Here is a 21413-nt window from a genome sequence, read left to right on the forward strand (position 1 = left end):
AGATTAAGAGATGGATTAGTCAGAAGCAAAACAAACTTTTTAAATGGGGGTGGGGAAAAAGAAGGAAAGTATAAGAAAATATGGTATAGGAAAATACACAGCAATCATAATTCTGAATGTGAATGGGATAGACTCATTCATAAAATGGAAAAGGATTGCAGAATGGATTAGGAAACAGAATCTAACAATCTGTTGTTTACTAGGAAGGAATAAAATGGAAAGATATAGTTTTAAAAAAGGGACTGGGGCAGAATCTATTACACTTTAACTGAAGTGAAAAAGGCAAGGGTAGCAAATCATTATCTCAGACATAGCAATAGTAAAAATAGACTTAATTAAAAGAGATAAAAAGGGAAACTACATTTTACTAAAACATACCATATCAATACTAAACATATATGTACCAAGTGGTATAGCATTGAGATTCCATAAGCATCCTTGTAATGCAGTAGAATAATGATGTTTTGTGATAAATTTAAGGAAAGACATGCATGAAAATTATACAGGATTGATTTATTAGAGAGTTCCAAAACAAAAATTGAGAGTGCGTGTCAGCCTATGCCCAATTGTCTTGTCTGTCACAAACTAGAAGATATTATGTTTCCTTTCTTAGAAGGCTATGGTTATTTCTGTTTTCATAACCTTATTGCACAGATTCAGATCCAAAATACTATTCCCTTCTCATCCCTTCTTTGCTCAAAATCATATAATGAGTTACTAACTAATTTAGGATAAGATCCCTAATCTCTCCAGACCAAGGCTCCTTCCATTATAGTACACTTCCTGGAACCTCCCCAAATATGTATATGTATGCATGTATATGTTTGTGTTTCTAAGATCATAGACTCATAGTCTTAGAGCTGGAAGGATCTCAGAAGCCATCGAGTTGAACTCTAGTCTAATAGCAAGTCATTGTACAGATGAAGAAATAGGCCCAAGGAGCAGGTAACACAAACAGTTGTTGAGCATGACTCCACTCTTCCCTCCCCCAACTGATTCATGAGCAGGAATTTCAGCCTACCGTAAAATCTCTGTGGAGTGTTTCCCCATTCTCTCCTGTCCCCTGCACCCCATCGTATATTCTCCATTCTCCTGATGAGGGATGGCTCACAATAGGTTCAGCAGGAACATTGATCTTTATCTAAGACCAGAAAGCCTGAGATTCAGTCTTGAAAGAATTCAGCCCAAGCCAACTTGGAGTCAGAGTTGTAAAAGTTTATTGTATGCTTTACAGCGGGCAAGGGTCCTTGGGGACCTGCAAGTTTATTGTTAGGCTGTACAGTGGGCAAGAGTCCTTTAGGGGACCTGAAAACTTAAAGGGGTAGAATTAGGTTTTTATAGGATAATCCATAGTAGAACCCTTGCCAATTATGCTAACTAGGTGATTAAGGGTGGGATTAGGGAGGAGTTAAGGTGGGGCCAGTGTTTAAAAGAACGTGCATTTTTAATGTAACTGCCAAGGCGTATTGCCCATAATTCACTGGGAAAAAGCCCAAGGCGGGGCTACCTGGAGGTGTGGTTTTAGGTTTGAAATGTCACTAAGTCAACTAGCAGTCAAGGGCTGATGGAGAAGTGCCCCGTCTGCCACCCATCAGTGTCATGTTTGGCAAGATTGATGTCTGGGAACCAAGGCTATCCGAGACTCAGTGTATGGATAATAGGCTAAGGAGTCAACCTAGAGATAGGGTACAGAAGGATTCATGGGGGCAGTGGGACACTATACAAGGGGGACATAATAGTTGCCTAAGCTGGAATGTTCATAGATACTTTTGTGAAGGATTCACAGGAATAGCTTGTCACTGTTCCAAGCTGAGATAAACAATTCATGAGTTGTTACTGGGCAGAGTTAATGCTGTGAAGCTGGTGGGGAGGGGGGGGTGAAGTGTGATTTTACAAACTGGTTTTACAGACTGATGTTACAAAGTGGTATTACAAATTGATGTTACAAACAGATCCCAAGCACCCCATCACTCCCCTGGCACCTGCCCCCACCGATATTTCCCCATTCTCCACCCCCCACCAAATATACCCCATTCTCCCCCATCCCTTGCCCCCTGCCCCCCATCAGATCTTCCCCATTTTTCCCCTGGATCTTCATCCATTCTAGCTTCCCTGTCCCTCAACCTAGGGTAAACTTTGAGGCTCGGGAAATTTAAATACCGTGTTTCTCCGATAATAAGACACTGTCTTATTATATTTTTTTTTTTTGGACAGAAAAACACCAGAGGGCTTATTTTCAGGGGAGGGCTTATTTTAATGAACATTGACAGCAATTTTAATAAACAGGTAAATGTGAACAAAAAAATGTACCTTTATTCAATAAGCAAATCACTGGGGAAGAACAGGATGACACGCTCACTGCTGCAGCTCTGATTGGATGCAGCTCGGAGCTCAGCGTGCGTTTCACGGGGGTGGGGGGGCGGTAGCAATCTCAATAGGGCTTATTTTCAGGATAGGTCTTATTATCGGGGAAACACAGTATATACTGTCAAATTCTTGGCTTATGTAACCTGACTATTGGAATCACTTTAAAAACCAGCACATTGTTTGTACCAACTCACTGTCTGATCTGGGTATGTGACCCTGGCAGTCCCATAGTAATAAAGTCCACTTCCAAATTTTACTCTTGGGGATCTTTTGTCTCTCTCCTTTTAGGCTCAACATAGTAAATGTCAAAGTTGGAATTTGAACCTAGGTCTTCTGTGTTCTTTCTTGGAGTTGTAGTTCCTAGTGGCATACACATGCCACACGATGTTGTCTGAGCTGGGCCTAGTTTAATATTCTACCCCCTTTTTAGTGTCAGGATCATTTTCCCTTATCTTGACATTCACATTCTCCATTGCAGCCAGGTAAGGATTAAGCATCTCCCTACATGGTCTATTTACACCCTTCTGTAGGCCCTGGGCTCATCATTCTCTGGAGTTGACTACTGCCTTAGGAAGAACTATGTAAGAAGCTTACTAACAAGGCAAGGAAATTTTCTGTTGTGTTATTTTGTGAAAACTAATAAGGAATGAATGTTTTCTAGATTTCTAAATTTTTCAAATTATATTTTTCTGTGTTTCTATAAGTAACAACTAGTATTTAAGTGAAAAGGTATTTGAAACTTAATTTTGAGTAGCTCATTTGCATGTGGAAAGTTAAAGCTGCTAAACTGGCCTCAGAAACCTTAAATTTGTGGGCCCCCTCTTGACTCTTTTCCCAGCCCACTTATTTGACTGAACCTACAGTTTATTCTTTTGTTTGTTTGTTTTTAAATAAACAAGGGAACCCTCAGCTGCTTGGTGATGACAAGAAAATGGCCATTGATTGTTAGACTACAGAAAGGATGATTTGGGAAAACAACATAAGTCAGTATATGTTCTCTTACTAAGACAGTCTCAGACTATACCAGGAAGAGGTTTTGAAATACTGCCATGTAGGGGACAAACCATTTTTCTCACTTCTAATTGGGAAATGGAACGCCACAGAAGGGAAGGCCTTAGGGAACAGAGCTAGGGAGACTTCTTCACCAATCCTAATGGAAGGATTCCTGTGCTTTCTCACAGAACACCGCAGTATCCCAGCCAAGGAATTACAATTGAACCTGGAGCTGAAAGAAGGAAGGGCCCATTAAGCTTTGTGGAGCTAGGGAAGCAGAAGCACATGTGGGAGATGTAGGAGGAGACAGCCACCATAAAAAGTCCAGCCTGGACTGTGTGGGCTGAGCAGCAGAGAGTGTCCGAACAAGCCCTCTGTTCTGGAACCTCCCCAAGCTACAAAGACAGTCATTCTCTGTCTCTCTTTTCCCTTTGGCTGTGTCAGGGGAAAGCCTTTCACCACTGGAGAGGTCTGTTTACCTCTCTTTGTTTTAAGCATTTATTGTTGGCTTTATGAACTGTATTAACCGTAGGCATTTGATTATTGGGTATTGGGAAGGTGGTTGGAACAAGGCATTTGAGGGGAGAGCATCCTTGGAGAAGAGAAAATTTTTACACTGAGGTATTTTGTAAGGCAAAAAGCAAAGCATTTATTAAGTGCCAGGCCCTATGCAAAGAAAGTCCTTTCTCTAGGAGCTTATATTCTCCCTAGGTAAAACAATGCACAAAAAGGCACTAAAAATAAGGGCAGAGGGGGAAATAAATGAAGGGGAACATGGTTTTGAAGTCTGCAGAGAGTGGGGAGGAGAGTAAAGATCAACTAGCCTGAGTCCTTCCACAAAAAGAAAGCCCAGGAGGAACTTAACATTGGGACAAAGGGGTCAGCCTGGTAGAAGGACATTCTAGGGAATGCTACAGGAGTGGTTGAATGTTTGAATGTTCCAGGATGAAGAGACTTCAGACAGTGGGGGAAGTTCCAGGATTGAGATATAGCAGCTGAAGCTTGATTTTGCAATCTGGAAAGTCAGGCTCACTGACTCTGACTGGGAACTCAGAACTAAAAAAAAGTTGTTTTTAAAACACCTATAGATTTTTTTGACACAACAGAGCAGAGAAAGAGTTTGTACAAAGAAACTCATTTAAGCAGTGTCTCAGTAGTAGAGTTAGAAGGGTAAATAGGAACTGTTAAATAACACCTTTAACCACACCATCCCACCACTGCTCCATAAATTGATATGGATAGTAGTTTTAAAGCAGAAGGAGCCTTCTAGATAAGCTAGTCCAAAATACTTCCTTTTACCAATGAGAAAATCCAGGCTCATAGAGTAAAATGACTTGTACAGTCACCCAGCTAGTTATGATTGAACTGGTATTAAAACTCAAGTCTCACTTTCTGTCCAGAGTTCTGATTTATATACCGTGCTGTCTCCCTTAATGTTGTTGCCTAAGTTTTTAAACATAATCATTGTTTGAAATAATTTTGATGAGAATGACTTTGGTGAAAGGGGCAGACAACCATCAGCCTAGTCTCCTTTATGCTTACCTCTGGATAGTAACTACTGTCTGATGACTTAAACGTATAAAGTATTCTCAGAGCATTATACAACTTAACTCTCTTTTTTTTCTTTCTACTGCCATCATTTTTTTCTCTTGCAAAGAATCTTAGCCTCTCTTACCTTCTTTGTCTTCCTGCTCTGGCTCCTGGGTTGTTGGTTTTTTTTTTGTTAGTTTGAGTTTTTTGGCAGGAGTAGAGGATTACTATTCAGAAATCTGGGAACTATTAGATGTGCCTCTTTTAAAAGTGACATTTTAGCCCCTGAAAATGAGATTTGAGTTTATGAATGTCTGAGTATCATTGATTGAAACATGAGTCCAAACTGTTTTCTGCTTGATGATGAAATATGCCATTGGCTCACTTTCAGACTAAGTACATCCACTTTTGTCAGCCATATCCCCATAGTACTGCCACAGGAGAACCAAGTTGTACACTTTCTGCATATTACAGAGTTTGAGAATTTTAGAGTTGAAAAGAACTTCAGTTCAAGTCATACACAAAAAGAATTCTAGTATAAAATACCCAACAATGGTCATTCAGCCTGTGCTTGAAGATCTCAAAGGCGGAGAATTCCACTACTGACTGAACCAACCCATTTCACTTTTGGCTAACTAATTGTTAAGAAGCTTTTCTCATGTCAAGCTTTAAATTGACTTTTTGAAAACTTTCACCAGGATAAGTCTAAGGTAGCTATTGTGTCCTTCCTGGGTTTTGTCTTCTCTGCACTAAACATTCACATTTATTTCAGCCAGTCCTCATATGACATGAGCTCAACACTCTGCACCATACTGATTGCCCTCTGGGGACTCCGACTTATTAGTGTAAACAATTTAGGCTCACAACTCCATACAATACTCCAGATAAATTCAGTTTAAAGAGGACACAACACAGAGACTATCACCTCCTTACTCCTGGAAGTTGTACCTATGTTATGTAGCCAAAGAACACATTTTTTCTGGCTGCCATGTCACATGCTGGTTCATATTGAATTTGCATTCTACTAAGCCCCCAGATCTATTCAGAGCCACTGCTGTCTAACCAATTCCCTTCTGTCCTATTTATGGAAAGGGGGGGGATGTAACTCGTGTGTAAAGTTTTACATTGATCCCCATTGAATTTCTTCTTATTAGGTTCAGCCCAGTGCTTTAGTTAGTCAAGGTCTTGTTTAGATCTGACTTTCTCAACTAGTTTGTTAGCTGTCTCTCTCAACTTTGTGTCATCTAAAATTTGATGGCATGCCATTAATGCTTCAGAGGCATTGAAATAAAAAAATGTTAAGATAGTATAGGGCTAAATTAATAGTTCTTAACCTTTTTTGGGTCATGGACCTCTGGGAGTGTGGTGGTTTTTTTAATCATGGACCACTGCTCAGAAATGTCTTTAAGTCACTAAAGGAAATACAGAGGATTACCAATGGTGCCCATTATAGCGAAATGCAGTTATCATATTATATATTGAAAAAATTTAATGCACACCAAGTTAAAAACCCTTGGACCAAACAAAGACATGTGGGGCATTCTTCTGAATATCTCCTGTCAAGTTGATTTTGAAGTATTAACAATACTCTTCAGTGCTCCCACTAGTTCTGAATCTATCTGATTATCTAGATGCATCTGTCTCATCTGTATTATTGTTTAGAGCAAATCTCTCCATCTTTTCTGCAACACTAGTATATTAAATACCTTTCTAGAAACTACAAAATTCCCTTATCTGCCAGCTTAATAACACAGCCAAAAAAAAAAAGAAAAGATTTGCCTCATGTGATCTACTTTTGATGAAGCCATGCTGGTTCTTTGTTATTACTGCTCTCCTTTCTGGATGTTCACCAACTATCTCTTTAATAATTTGTTCTAGATACTAATGTGTTGTTGGTGGAGTTGTGTACTGATTCTGAAGAGCAATTTGGAACTATGACCAAAAGACTATAAAACTGTGCATAGCCTTTAATCCAGTGCTACCACTACTAGGTCTGTATCCCAAAGAGATCACAAAAAAGGGGGAAAGGACCCACATGTACAAAAATATTGATGGCAACTCTTTGTTGGCAAAGAATTCCCCATCATTTGGGGAATGGCTGAACAAATTGTGGTATATGAATGTAATGGAATACTATTGTGCTATAGGAAATGATGTACAGGCAGATTTCAGAAAAAATGTGGAAAGACTTGCATGAACTGATGCTGAATAAAATGAGCAGAACTAGGAGAACAATTATACATAGTAACAGCCAGTCTTTTGTTCTGATTCTTTTTTCATAACATGACTAATGTGGAAATATGTTTAATGTGATTGTACATGTAAAACCTATATCAAATTGCTTACCATTTTGGGGAAGGGGGAGGAGAAAGAGAAAAAAAATTTGGAATTCAAAATTTACAAAACTAAATGTTCAAAATTTAAAAAATGAATAAATATAAAATATTAACTGAGGGAGGGCTGTGTACATTGTGGTAAAAGATGAATAAATGCTATGAGCCGTGTGACACACAACAACAACAAAATAATAATAATAATAATAATCTGTTCTAGAATATTCCCAGGAACAGAAATCAAACTCACCACAGACTCTACTTTCTTCCTCTTTTCAATATTAGGACAACACTTTCCCTTCTAAAGTTATTATATAGGGCTTTTTGCTATTCTCCATGGTCTTTCAGAGATTCAGTGTCTCAGCAGTTACATCAGAAAGTTCTTTTAATACCCGAAGCTGTAGTTCATTAGGCCAGGTTATCTGAATACATTAAAGGTACTCTTTACATTTCCTCTCCCTTCGTGGGTATAATCTACGTGTTAGCCATTTTTTCTTCTATCATTTCCAGTGAAAAGGTCATTTTCCTTGACAAAGAAAACCAAAACAAAATCCTTTCTTTCTATTGACAGTTATTGTCCCATCCTTGGGAGTGGGCTTGTCAATGCTTTTGGCCTCTTTTTCTCTGACATTGCTTAAAAACAATCCTTTTTGTTGTCCTTAGCTTACATTGTACTTATTTCTGTTAGAATGTAAGATCTTGGAGAGTGGAAATTCTTTCCATTCTTTGTATTCGTAGCTGCAAGCATAGTTTGGCTGTAATAAATTCTTGCTGATTGACTGATTTGCTAGACACTGGGTAAATATATGCTTACCAGCTTTTGTTCAGTGTACTGCTCTGGCCAGCAATCTGTCATTCCTGTTGCCATGGTCCAGAAGTCCAAGTTGCATTCTCAGATGCAGCCTTCTTAGCTAGCTGTACACTTCCCAAATCACTTTTTCTCTTGTCTTCGGTGAGCAATAGTGAGAAAAGACAACCTATGTCCTAGCATTCTTCTCTCTTTTCCCCAGGATTTTGAAAACTCTTTTATTTAATCTTTTCTTTTTCCTAATTACTTGTAAAAGTAATTTTAACATTCCTTTTTTTTTCAGATTTTGAGTTCCAAATTCCCTCTTTCTCCTCCCCCTGTTCATTGTCAAAAGTGTTTTGCTTCTGACTTTTACCTCCCCCAAATTGCCCTTCCTTTATCAGCTCCCTCCCTCCCCCTTCATTTTTCCCCTTCCCTTCCTGTTTTCCAGTGGTAAGATTTCTACATTTTTATAGATTTCAACAATTTTACATAGGTTATACATGTGCAGTTATGCACAATACATTTCCGTATAAGTCATTCTGTGAAAGAAAACAAAAACAAAAAGCAATGATTTGTTCAGCTATTTTCCAATTGATGGACATCCCCTCAATTTCCAGTTCTTTGCCACCACTAAAAGAGCTTCTCTGAATATTTTTATACACACAGGTCCTTTCCTTTTTGTTTTTATCTCTTTGGGATACAGACCTAGTAGTGGTATTGCTTGGTCAAAGAGTATGCATGGTTTTATAGTACTTTGGGCACAGGTCCAAATTTCTCTCCAAATTGCTGGAATTGGTATGCAACTTTCCCCAATGGTACATTAGTGTTTTAATTTTCCCACATTCCCTCCAGCATTTGTTATTTTCCTTTTCTGTCATATTAGCCAGTGTGGCCAGTGTGAGGTAGTAGCTCAAAGTTGTTTTAATTCACATTTCTCTTATCAATAGTGATTTAGAGCATTTTTTTCATCTGATTATATATAGCTTTTATTATTTTGTCTGCAAACTGCCTGTTCATATCCTTTGACCATTTATCAATTGAGGAATGACTCATTTCTAAAAATTTCTAGAAAAAAATTTAGATTTTTTTACATTTCCTTACATTTAGCTCACACCTCTGCTATGAATACTCCTAATTGCCCTAATAATGAAGAAATTTTTAGGAATTAGAAATATCATTTCTAGGGTATAAAGGAATATAATATATTATGTAGGAATATAAACAGTTTAACTTTTTTGTGTGTGCTTTGTGGAGGGCAGTTGGGGTTAAGTAACTTGCCCAAGGTCACATGGCTAGTTTTTGTGTTAAGTGTCTGAGGCTGTATTTGAACTCAGGTCCTCCTGACTCCAGGACTGGTGCTCTATTCACTGCACCACCTAGCCACCCTGACAGTTTAACATTATTGAAACCCTTATGATTTCTCTTTCCTATTGACCTTTTTATTCTTCTTTTGCATCTTGTATGTGAAGGTCAGATTTTCTATTTAGCTCTGGTCTTTTCATCAAGGATGCTTGAAAGTCCTCTATTTCATTGAATATCTGTTTTTTCCTCTGAAGGATAATACTTAGTTTTGCTGGGTAGATGATTCTTGGTCGTAATCCCAGCTCTTTTGCCCTCTGGAATATCATAATCCAAGCCCTTCAGTCCTTTAATGTAGAAGCTGCTAATTTGTGTTATCCTGACAGTGGCTCCACTATATTTGAATCGTTTCTTTTTGACTGCTTGCAGGATTTTCTTCTTGATCTGGGAGGTATGGAATTTGGCTGTAATATTCCTGGGAGTTTTCCATCTTTCAGGAGGTGATTGGTGGATTCTTTCAATTTCTATTTTACCTTCTGCTTCTAGAATATAAGTTTTCCTGATAATTTTTTTGAAAGATGTTATCTAGGTTCTTTTTGTATCATGACTTTCACATAGTCCAATAATTCTTAAATTCTCTCTCCTGGATCTATTTCCCAGATCAGTTGTTTTTCCAGTGAGATATTTCACATACTCTTCTATTTCTTCATTCTTTTGATTTTGTTTGATGGTTTCTTGATGTCTCATAAAGCCATTTTCTTCCACTTTCCCAATTGTAACTTTTAAGGAATTCTTTTCTTCAGTGAGCTTTTGTACCTCCTTTTCCATTTGGCTGATTCAGCTTTTTAAAGTTCTTTTCTCCAATGAGTTTTTGTATATGTTTTCTTTTTTTTGAGGGCAGTTGGGGTTAAGTAACTTGCCCAAGGTTACATGGCTAGTTTTTTGGTGTGGGTGTTAAGTATCTGCAGCCAGAACCAAACTCGGGTCCTCCTGACTCTGGGGCCAGCGCCACCTAGCCTCCCTGTGTATCTTTTTTCCATTTGGCTAATTTTTCTTTTCAACCTCCCTTTGTTGGATTTTTGTGTCTTTTATCATTTGGCCTACTCTGTTTTTTAAGGTATTATTTTCTTCAGTATTTTTTGTGCTTCCTAATTTGCCAAGCTGTTGACTCTTTTTTTCATGATTTTCTTGCATCACTTTCATTTCCCTTTCCAATTTTTCCTCCACCTCTTTTATTTGATTTACAAAATCCTTTTTGAGCTCTTCCATGGCTTGAGACCAAATCATATTTTTCTTTGAGGCTTTGGATACAGGAATTTGGACTTTGTTGTCTTCTTCTGAGTGTGTTTTGATCTTCTTTATCACCATAGTAACTTTCTGTGGTTAGAATATTTTTGTTTGTTTGCTCATTTTCCATCCTATTTCTTGACATTTAACTCTATGCTAAAGTAGGGCTCTGCTTCCCAAGTGAAGAGGACACTGTCTCAAGTTTCGGTTTTTTTGTGCAACCATTTTCATAGGTAATTCTGGGGACCTGTAAGTTTTTGACTTTTCCAAAGCAGTATGATTTAGATTATAGGGATAGGCATGTTTACTACTCATCTATACTGTGCACTGGCTTGTGAGCAACCACAAGCGCTCTTTTGAACCCTGGAACTCTCACCAGGGTCCCAGCTTCCCTTCAGCCACAAGCTCCTTCTCCCACTGGAACTAAGATTGAGGACTGCAACCCAGATCCAAGTATAAGCAATACAACACAGTCCTGCCCCTGGTGCCAGCAAAGGGATCCCTGTAAATCTCCTTCTGACCTGTTGTCTGAGCCCTTTACCGTCTGTGGGCTAAGAGATCTGGAAACTGGCACTGCCACTGATTCAGTTGCCCTGAAGTCTGCTGCTGGTTTGCTGGGGCCTGCCATACACTGGACTGTGCTCCTCTCTCACCCTGCAGAACTTTGAAGTCATCTTGGGCTGGAAAATTGTTTTACTTCATCTTTTTGTGGGCTCTGCCACTCTACAATTTATTTAGTCATTATTTAAAGGTGTTTGGAGGGGTTTGGTAGAGATCTCAAGCGAGTCACTGCCTTTACTCCATCCATCATCTTGACTCTCTCTTTCTTTTTAGTCTTTAAAAATCATTTTACTCATGTAAATCACCAGAAATATGTAGTACTTGTAATTCACTTTAATGAGTTCTCCATTGTTGCTGTCAGATCAATAAATCCAGAAAGAACATAGCAAGTGTTGTCAAAGACTTAAAAGTCATGGGCAAAGGAGCAGCTAGGTGGTGCAGTGAATAGAGCACCAGTCCTGGAGTCAGGAGGACCTGAGTTCAAATGCGGCATTAGACACTTAACACAAAAATTAGCCACTGTGTGACCTTGGGCATGTCACTTAACCCCAGTTGCCCTCCAAAAAAAGAGGAAAAAAAAAAATCATGGGCAAGAAACTGAAGAACCTTAGGGACTGAAGAACATAGGGTCTCAGGTTATATGTCCTTGAGCAAGATGTCATGAGCTCCCATTACTCTTGGCTTCTCCCTCTATTCTTGAATAGCCCTCTCACCTGATCACTTCTGTGACTCCCCTGTGTCATTCCTTGGGCCTGTGAGTACAGCTGTCCCTTGTTTTCCATTTCTCTTCTCTGTGACAGTCCTCTACAACCCCTGGAGGAGAGCCATCTCCCTCTTCTTCCTCAGTTCCCTTTTCCCGTGTTGAAGCCCTACTTCTCTTTCTTTTAGAAACACTTGATTATCTCTAACAAGAAAGGGCGTAGAAAAGTAGTCCTCAAGTCCCTTCGCCCCCTCTAGGAAGGAAAGCAACCCATATTTGGGAAACAGCAGTCAGGTGATTACAACAAATATGAATATGACACATTGAATACAAATCGCTAAATAATTAGCCCTGCTTTCCATATTTTTATGATTTAATATTTTATTTTCTCTCAATTATATGTAGAAACAATTTTTAGCATTCTTTTTTAAAATTTTGAGTTCCAAATTTTCTCCCTCTCTCTGCTCCTCATTGAAAAGGCACCTACTTTTCATATTAATTGAAATTTTTAGCCTTTAAAAATTTTTAAAAACAAAGCAATTCAACTACTTCTGGATGCTTACACCTCACCCAAAGCACCTGGTTAAGTCTTTTCCGCCATTTATCAACTTCTAATAACCTAATAGTCTCACCCAAATGACTTTCCATAGTCTCAACAATTCCACTGCTACCTTCCTACCCCCTTCACCAGCTCTGTTTCACCAGTTGTCTCTACCCACCCGTGCAATTGTGGGTGCTTGCAATTTGGGGTACATGTTAGAAGAAATTCTATCTAAGGAATAGGTAACTGCAGAAGAAAAGAAAAGGAGAAGTTCACCTATCCACTCCATGCCCCTATTCCCCGACTGCCCTGGCATACAGCAGACTTTTATACTCTGAGGGAAAAAATCACACAACTTGTTTTTGTCTCTAGTAAACTTTGCAAATTGAGCACGGTAACTTGTGTTTACAAGTTACGATAGCTGGCTTTACAAGTGGAACATGAAAAACTGTTGACCTTGCCAGCAAAGGAGGGCAAACTGTTCTTCTCCATTTGGGAGTTAGGTAAAGGAACAGAAGTAGGTTTGTTCTTTATCTATGCTTGGCCTCCTGAGAAAGTAGCAACAAGCAGTGGGGCGAGGTAATCTCAGATTCAAGAAAATGCGTGTACCAGTGCCTATACCGCAGGCTAATCCCTAGATTATTCTGGTCCATAAAAAGAAATAAAGGCCCTTCTCTCTTGTGGTTCTGATCCGCCACAGTTGGACGCATTGTAACTGGACTCCAACATAATGATGGTATTTTGGTCTTTTTCCAGAAGGAAGGACTACAACCAAACAACTCCACACACCCCAGCCCCGCTTCACCCTTGCAGTTTAAAAGCTTCACTAAATTATGTTCATCTCTACTAGTTCTTTATATTTACAGCCAGCACCACATAACAAGAGTTAGGGGAACAGCTGGGTGGTGTTGCCAGCCCCGTGATAGCAGAGTACTCAGATTATGTATTTGGAGGTCTGTGAGACTAGGAAAAAGGCTAAAATAACAGTGACTATAAAGAGTAACTGTAGGATGAGATTGTGGACACATGATGGTAGAGATGCCCAGGTAAGGGGATCCTGAGGATAGGGCCTACCTTTCCTTGTTACATAGTATTGGGAGGAAAGAAGGCCTTGGGTAGTATGCAGGTCACCTCTCTTAGGTTTGTATTGATTATTTCAAATGCATCAAGAGGTAGGTTGACTGTGGCACAGTCCTGACCCTGGGAAACAAGGTGAATATCTTGAGCTGCTCTGTGATCAGTAGAAAACCAGTGGAGTGATGGACTTTCAGTTGGGAGCACCTATGGAGAGTTGATAGTAAATTCCACAAATGCAGATAGATTCTTTTTGAAGTCATAAACTATAAGGTGTGGTACCAGAGTACCTAAAAGCGAGTGGAAAATGTTGGAGGAATATTCATTGCTTGTGGCTGGGTTGTGCCAGTGTAATAAAAATGATGATACTATCAAATTTAATTTACATTTTTAATGCTATTCCAATAAAATTACTAAGGGGATACTTTATACAACTTGATAACGTGATAAAGGTCATTTAGGAAGGGCAAAAGATACCTACAGAAATGATGAAAAAGGGGTACAGACAAAGGGATAATAGCATTTCCAGACCTCAGACTGTACTATAAAGTGGCAGTTATTGGAAGTGTCTGGTATTGGTTAAATAATAGAGGTAAATTAATGACACAGACTAGAAAAGGGAGAAGCTGAAATACTATAACTCGATAACCCAGGCTCCCATGACCCCAGAACACATAAATTACTTTGGAAAGAAAACTCTGTTTCATAAAAATTTCTGGGAAAACTGGAAAACAATCTGGCAGAAACTAGGTTTTTGCCCAATACATTCTAAATGGCGATGTGACCTTACTTAGCAGAGAAGCATATAACTCACAGCTATGAAGAGGAAATAGCCTTAACCATAAGAGATAAGCAATTATAAAAGATAAAATAGTAACTTTGATTACATGAAACTGAAAAGCTTCTGCACACATCAAATAAATGTACCTAAAATAAGAAGGAAAATTTTTGATTTGGGGAAAAACAACTTTGTATCAAAATTGTCTTATATAAGTTTGGTATCCACCATGTTTAAAAAACTTAGATTTGTTATTCAACCATTTTCAGTCAGGTCCGACTTTCATGACTCCTTTTTGTGTGTATTGGGTAGGGAGAGGTCCTTAGCAAGGATACTGGAGTGGTTTGCTATTTCTTGCTCCAATTCATTTTACAGATGAGGAAGCTGAGGCAAGCAGGGTTAAATGACTTGCACAGGGTCAAATAGCTAGTGAGTGTCTGAGGCCAGATTTGAACTAAGGAAGATGAATGTTCCAGTCTCCTGACCCAGAAGTCTATCCACCGCACCACATAGCCGCTCCTGAAATTGTAGTGGTCCCTTTAAGAGAAATAGTGAAGTTTGCAATATTGTTTGAGGAGAAAGATAATGAGTTCAATTTTGGACATGTTGAGATGTCTCCAGGACATTTACTTTGAAATATCCTATAACTAGGGGCGGCCAGGTGTCACAGTGAGTAAGAGTGGCAGCCCCAGCGTCGGGAGATCTGGGATCAGTTCCAGCCTCAGATACTTGGCACCCACACAAAAATAACTATCTGTGTAACCTTGAGCAAGTTACTTAACCCCAGATTACTTTTAAAAAAAAGAAAGAAAAAATAAATAAATATCCTATAACCAATTGGTGATTCAGAATGGTCAAGGAAAGCTTATCACTACCCTGACTGAACCATTTCCCCCAGCTTTTCCCAGCAATGAATTCATCTCTTTAGTAATGGTATTAAAAGTTAGGTATTCAACTCTCTAAAATTTCCCCTTAAAATGATGGGTTGTTTATTCATTACCATTAGTGTTTTTTCTTGGATCTAAGAGAGATGATAGGTAATAAGTCAGATCCCAAGAGCTTCCAACTTAATAATTGCTACTGCTAACATCTTAAATCAGTTGTTTTGCATTAATATTAATAACATGATAAATTAAGATTATGTTATGGTTTTAGCATAATATATAACTTTGAAAGTAACCATCTTTTATATCTACAGAATTCATTTAAGATATTATAAAATGCATTTAATTCCCTTCTGTTTTATTTTCACCTTACATTCATAATTACATATATTTCATTTGTCATTCATTTCAAAGTATGTATCAACGATACAAAATAATAATCATGAAAGTAAAAGAACATTATAAAAATTTGCAGAGAAATGATAGGGGCTTAACCCAGCTGTAGTGGGCTCATACCTTTGAGAGGCTGTAGGGTTTGTATTGTATTTTTATCCTCTTCTTTGGAAGCAGGAGACTAGCACAATCACCTTGCCTTTCTATTTCAGTTTTAACCTTTAGAGAAGTAAGGCTTTAAACCCTAATGATTAAAATGCTGGTGGTCAGTAGTACTTGGTGAGAGAATGGAAGTTTTTAACAATAAATATCAGTATCTTATATGGATTGTAAAACTAATAATACATAAAAATGTAAAAGTTGTCTTCTATTTCATCATTTCACTCAGTTTCCCAATATTATACAGTGTATCACGAAAGTTTTAGTGCAGTTTTAAGTCACTAAAATTTTAAACTGTACTAAGACTTTTGAAATATTCTATATGCTTGGCAGATAGGATAATACAACATTTTTGTTGAAATCGTGAAAGAGCCTTTGAAGTATATCATTTGGTTTAGAGTATGAAACAAATAATTGTCTCTAAGTCAGAATAAGTATACTTTAAATTATCCTTGGATTATTTAATGATTTGGTAATAATCCAAAATCAGAAATTATAATAATGAATAATCACTGATTCAATATTACTCTCATTAAAAATATTATTAATGGGGTGGCTAGGTGGAGCAGTGAGTAGAACATGGGCCCTGGAGTCAGGAGGACCTAAGTTCAGATTCTGCCTCAGACACTTAACACTAGCTGTGTGACCTTGGGCAAGTCACTTAACCCCAATTGCCCTGCCCTTCTCTCTCCCAAAAGCAAAAAAAATTATAAATAATGATTTCAAGAGCAAAAAGGGTTTTTACCATTAATAAATAAAATGAACTATTTTAAATTTTGTTTCATCCTTTAAAATTTTTATTTTGTATATGTTTTATACTGCACATGATATATTAGTACATTAGTATATGTGTATAGCTCATAAGTAAATAGCATATATTGGGGGTGCCTCCTCTGATAGCAATACCTGATCATAGAATCTTGGAGACCACTGATGCATAATCACATAGCATTTAGTAAAATGTTATCATACTTTTTCTGAGGTGTGTTCTCTTGTGCTTGGTTTCATATGGAAATTGTACTTTTATCACTTTCTTTTTTTTTGCTTTCTCCAGTCCCATCATGTGAGCAAAGAAATGGGGAGACTTAGAGCCAGAAACATTATGTTTGGGTAGAATGGTCAAGGTAATAAGAAACCTTGGCTTTGGGATCGCAGTTAGGAAAAATATTTCCATAGTACCACATTGTATATGCACTTTAGTTTATTTTTGTGGTTTCTTAAAAGATAATTTTAAATTTTTAAAGAAAGTTTTGCCTCATTATAAATGAAGTGTCTTGCTATAATGGAATACTATACTATACTAGACCCAGACTCAGACCAGGGTCAGAGTTAAGAGTCAATAAACATTTGTTAAACATGAACCAGCAATGTACCAGGTGGGCAGCTAGGTAGTACAGTGGATAAGAATGCTGGGCCTGGAATCCGGGAAATTTATCTTACTGAATTCAAATCTGGCCTCAGACACTAGCTGTGTGACCCTACTCAAGTCTGTTTGAGTACGCAACTACTCAACTGTTTGCCCCAGTTTCCTCACCTATAAAATGAGCTAGAGAAGGAAATAGCAAACCCTTTCAGTTTCCTTGCCAAGAAACCCCAAACGGGGTCACAAAGAGTTGGATGTGACTGAAATGACTGAATAGCTATGTACCAGGCACAGTGTTATACCCTGAGGATACAAAGAAAGCATAAGATCGTCCCTGACAGGAACTTACTATCTTAAGGAGGAATGCTATACATAAAAAAGAAGCTGAAAAGGGTGGGGCAAAGGTTACTAGGCAGAGGCATGATAAATTCCTAAGGCAGCAGTATGAAATGACCTTAGAAAGTGAGTTGCAGAGCCCATTTCATCTTGTAGGTTGATGAGTTTCTGGAGCTCATGAAGTCAGGAGGGTAGTTAGATGAGACATGATGAAGTGAATTCTCTGGGTAACTTCTTCAAACTGAGGATCTGGGAGGAGTTCCCAAGATACCCACTCCCCACCCTCTCCAGCCAGAGGAAGAGACCCAAAGGGCAAGGACTGTTGAGGAGGTGTGAATTTCAGAGTTGATTTCATCTTGTAGAAATCATGAAGTCCAGGAAAGTAGCCAGATGGAAATGATGAAGTTTGAATTGAATCCTACTGACATATTTATAGCTGTGTGACCTTAGACAAATGGTTTATCTAACTCCCAGAGTTGTTGTCAAATCAATTGATATAATATATCTAGTATTTATTAAACTTAAAATGCGATATAATACTAGCTATCATGTACCATATTATATTATGTTATAGTTAAACTAAAGCTGTCTTCAGCTAATTTATTCTTTTGTTCTTTATAGTTCTCTGCATATGATTTCATCCCAGCTCCAAAATTAAGGCCCTCTCAAGGAATGCCAGTCAATGATGATTTATGTTTTAGCAGAAAAAGAGTGTCAAGGAATTTATTTAAGAATAGCTTGGATTTTAACCCAGAGCTGCCTCATGTATATGCTGGTAAGTAACAATTGCAGATAGAGAGCATGTTTAAATAAGTAAATGACTTTTTTTATACTCTGAAATTGATTAATTCAATAAACATTTATTTATATAACCTAAATATAAAATGTGATATCACAAAAAATTGGAAGAAAATATGTTACCTTTCATAACTGAGGAAATTAAATGAAATAAAATATCATAAAAGACAAAGTAATTTTAGTTGCCAAATTTTTTTTTCTTAAACAAAATTAGTGCAACTGAAATGAAAAGAGATGTTATTAACTGGAGGAAAAAATCTTTTCATCAGTTAACCTTTGATAAAAGTCCAAAATCAACACAGGAAGTAGACACAAAAATGTAAGACTGAGTCATTCTGTAGCAGGTTAAATTATATTTAAAAAGGGCGGGTAGATGGTGCAGTGAATAGAGCACCGGCCCTAGAGTCAGGAGGACCTGAGTTCAAATCCGACCTCAGGCACGTAACAGTTACTAGCCATGTGACCTTGGGCAAGTCACTTACACCAAATACCATCCAAAAAGCAAAAAAATAAAAAATAATTATATTATAAAAGTCACAAAATCCTTGGTGAGTTAGGGAATGAGTTAGCCAATCCAAAGATATCACCCATACCATTTTACCATTTTTACCTACCTCAAAGTCCTATAGAAACAGGTAGGTTACAAAGCAGCAGGTGTGGATATACTGGGAGTTATAGTCACAGCTCTTCAGGTGGCCCAGGCCCTAGGGTCATGTTCTCACTAGACTGAAGCAGCAGTGTGAGTCAGCAGCCCTTGTGTGTCTGAGCAGCCTTTTTGAAGGAACACACTGCTTATCTTTTGGTATGTGTAAAGGGCTAGAAACAGTGCCCTAAAAGCTGTCTGCTTTACCCAGCATTGACCTGCTTACCATGGCAGGTGGGTAGCCCATTCTGCAGCCAAAACAAAAAATGTACAAAAATTTTTGCAAAGGCAATTCCACTTACTATCAGTACATGGAATGTGCACACTCTTGTGGAAACACAAAATCCATTAAGCTTGAAAGATGGATAGTTCCTGTTCTAAGAGAACCCAGCAGGTATTACATCCAAATAGCAGCCCTGAGTGAAACAAGGCTGGCAAATGAAGGCCAGCTTACCAGAGTTGGAGCTGATTATACATTTTTCTAGAGTGACCACAGTGATGGGGAGTGCTGTGAAGCTAGTGTAGGTTTTGCAATCAAAACTAATCCAGTCAACAAGCTTGTATGCCTGCCAAAAGGAGTAAATGGCAGGTTCATGACAATGTGTGATTGCCACTTGCAGGAAAGCAGCACACCACCATCATCAGTGCATATGCTCCCATCATGATGAGCTCTGATGAGGTCAAAGAAAAATTTTATGGAGACCCTCATCATCAATGTGCTGAAAGAGGAGAAGCTCATGATTCTAGGTGACTTTTAATGCCAAAGTAGGCAGACTACTAGACATTGGAAGGAACTGGAAACAGCAACAGCAGTGGTCACTTACTTCTGAAGATTTGTGGATCACATGACCTTCCCATCATCAATACTGTCTTCTGTTTACCTAAATGCAATAAAATGTTATAGATGCACCTGCAGCAAATGTTGGTATTTAATAAACTAAGTCATTGTAAGGAGAAGAGACCAACAGAATCTGAGAGTGATGAAGGCAGTCTGTGGTGCAGAGTGCTAGACTGATCATAGACTTATACTCTCCAAGCTAAATATTTGCATTCAACAAACGCCAAGGCCTCTAGGCAAAACAACTACTAGAAGATTAAAAGTCAGCAGATTAGAGCACTTCTCTGAGTGTGAATAGTTCCTTGCTAACTTGGAAGGAAAACTGAGCCAATGCATGCTTTCAACAGTGGACCAGAAGAAGAATAGGCAGCTTTCAGAGATTTAGTACACAGCACCACATTAACTCATCTGGACCAGAACACTCTCAAACATAAAGATTGGTCTGACAGAAATAATGGGGAAATTCAGAAGCTGATAAATAAAAAACAAGAACTCCACAGGATTGTTCATCAGTCTCTAAAAAAGCAGTGCTTAAATCCATCAAAAGTAAAGTACAAGCAAAGTTTGGAGAGCCGCAGGATTCTCGACTCATTAAGAAGGCAGATGAAATTCAATTTTACATGTTAGTAACAATCCAGAACACTTGTATGATGCCCCAAAGGCTATTTAGGGACCAAAGACCTCAACTCCTCAGGGCTGATGGAGCCATGTTGATTAGTGATAAGAACCTGGAGAAATGGGATGAATACTTCCATAATATTCTCCATATAACTGCATCAGTCAGTACTGAAGTTGTTGACCTCAGATTTGTCAATCCCTCTCTAGCCAGATTTTCAACAGAAAAGAAGAGATTTTGAATGCCCTTAGGCAAAGCATCTGGTGCTGATTCTATCCCAGTTCAGCTTTACAAGGCAGGAGGTCTGCTGCTCATACAAAAGCTGACTAAAATTTTCCATGTTATATGGCAAGAGGAGGTTATCCCCAAAGAGTTTAAGGATGCCTCCACTGTCCATCTCTATAAAGTTAAAGGAAATAGATTGTCCTGTGACAGTTATTGGCGGGGGGGGGGGGGTCCTCTCTGTTCATTGTTGCCAGCAAGATTCTTGCCAGAATCCTCCTTAGTAGGCTGATCCTTCACCTAGGAGATGGTCATCTGTCTGAGAGCCATTGTGGCTTCAGAAGGATCCATATTGTGTTTTTGTTGCCCACTACTATTGCTTTGTCCTTCATTTGCTAAGAGGACATCAGGAAGGTGATAACCGTGACATGCAAGTGAATTCGATTTAAGTGAGGGAGAGCAGTCCAGAGTCACCAGCCTTACGCTCTCCTTGGGAGCCATCTGGGTCCAGTGGCCAAATATGGATCAAGACAACTGTAGATTGCCCAGGATGCAGTAGGGGACCTTGGCCTTTTCAAGCTAAGGGCTTTAACAGAACTCAGACTGAGACAGCACCCATTCATTGATTAAGGCTTAATAAAAAATGAGACAAAGGGGGTGGCCAGGTAGCACAGCAAGTAAGAGCACCGGCCCCAGTGTCAGGATGACCTGGGGATCGAATCCAGGCTCAGACACTTAGCACCCACCCAGAAACACCTGGCCATGTAACCTTGAGCAAGTTACTTAACCCCAATTGCTTTAAAAAAAAAAATGAGACAAAGAATGTCCTCTTTTTAAAAAAAAAAATAGATCTGGGAGTGAGAGACCCTCAGGGTTTCTGGCAAAAACAGAAATAATTGTTATTAACA

The 21413-nt window shown here is 38.6% G+C and overlaps 1 protein-coding gene across 3 annotated transcripts in view; it reads left to right on the forward strand.

Moving 5' to 3' along the window:
* Window positions 1-21413, forward strand: part of TOGARAM1 (TOG array regulator of axonemal microtubules 1) — a 111186-nt gene that overhangs the window by 14382 nt on the left and 75391 nt on the right. For all 3 annotated transcript variants that reach the window (XM_069091768.1, XM_069091767.1, XM_069091769.1), the window contains exon 2: window positions 18010-18163. In XM_069091768.1, the coding sequence (XP_068947869.1) occupies window positions 18010-18163 (154 nt within the window). The remainder of the gene's footprint in view (window positions 1-18009; window positions 18164-21413) is intronic.

Source organism: Petaurus breviceps, unplaced genomic scaffold, assembly GCF_028583685.1.
Source record: "Petaurus breviceps papuanus isolate PSGF00001 unplaced genomic scaffold, PetGlider_PUasm1.0 189, whole genome shotgun sequence".
Classification (NCBI taxonomy): Eukaryota; Metazoa; Chordata; class Mammalia; order Diprotodontia; family Petauridae; genus Petaurus; species Petaurus breviceps.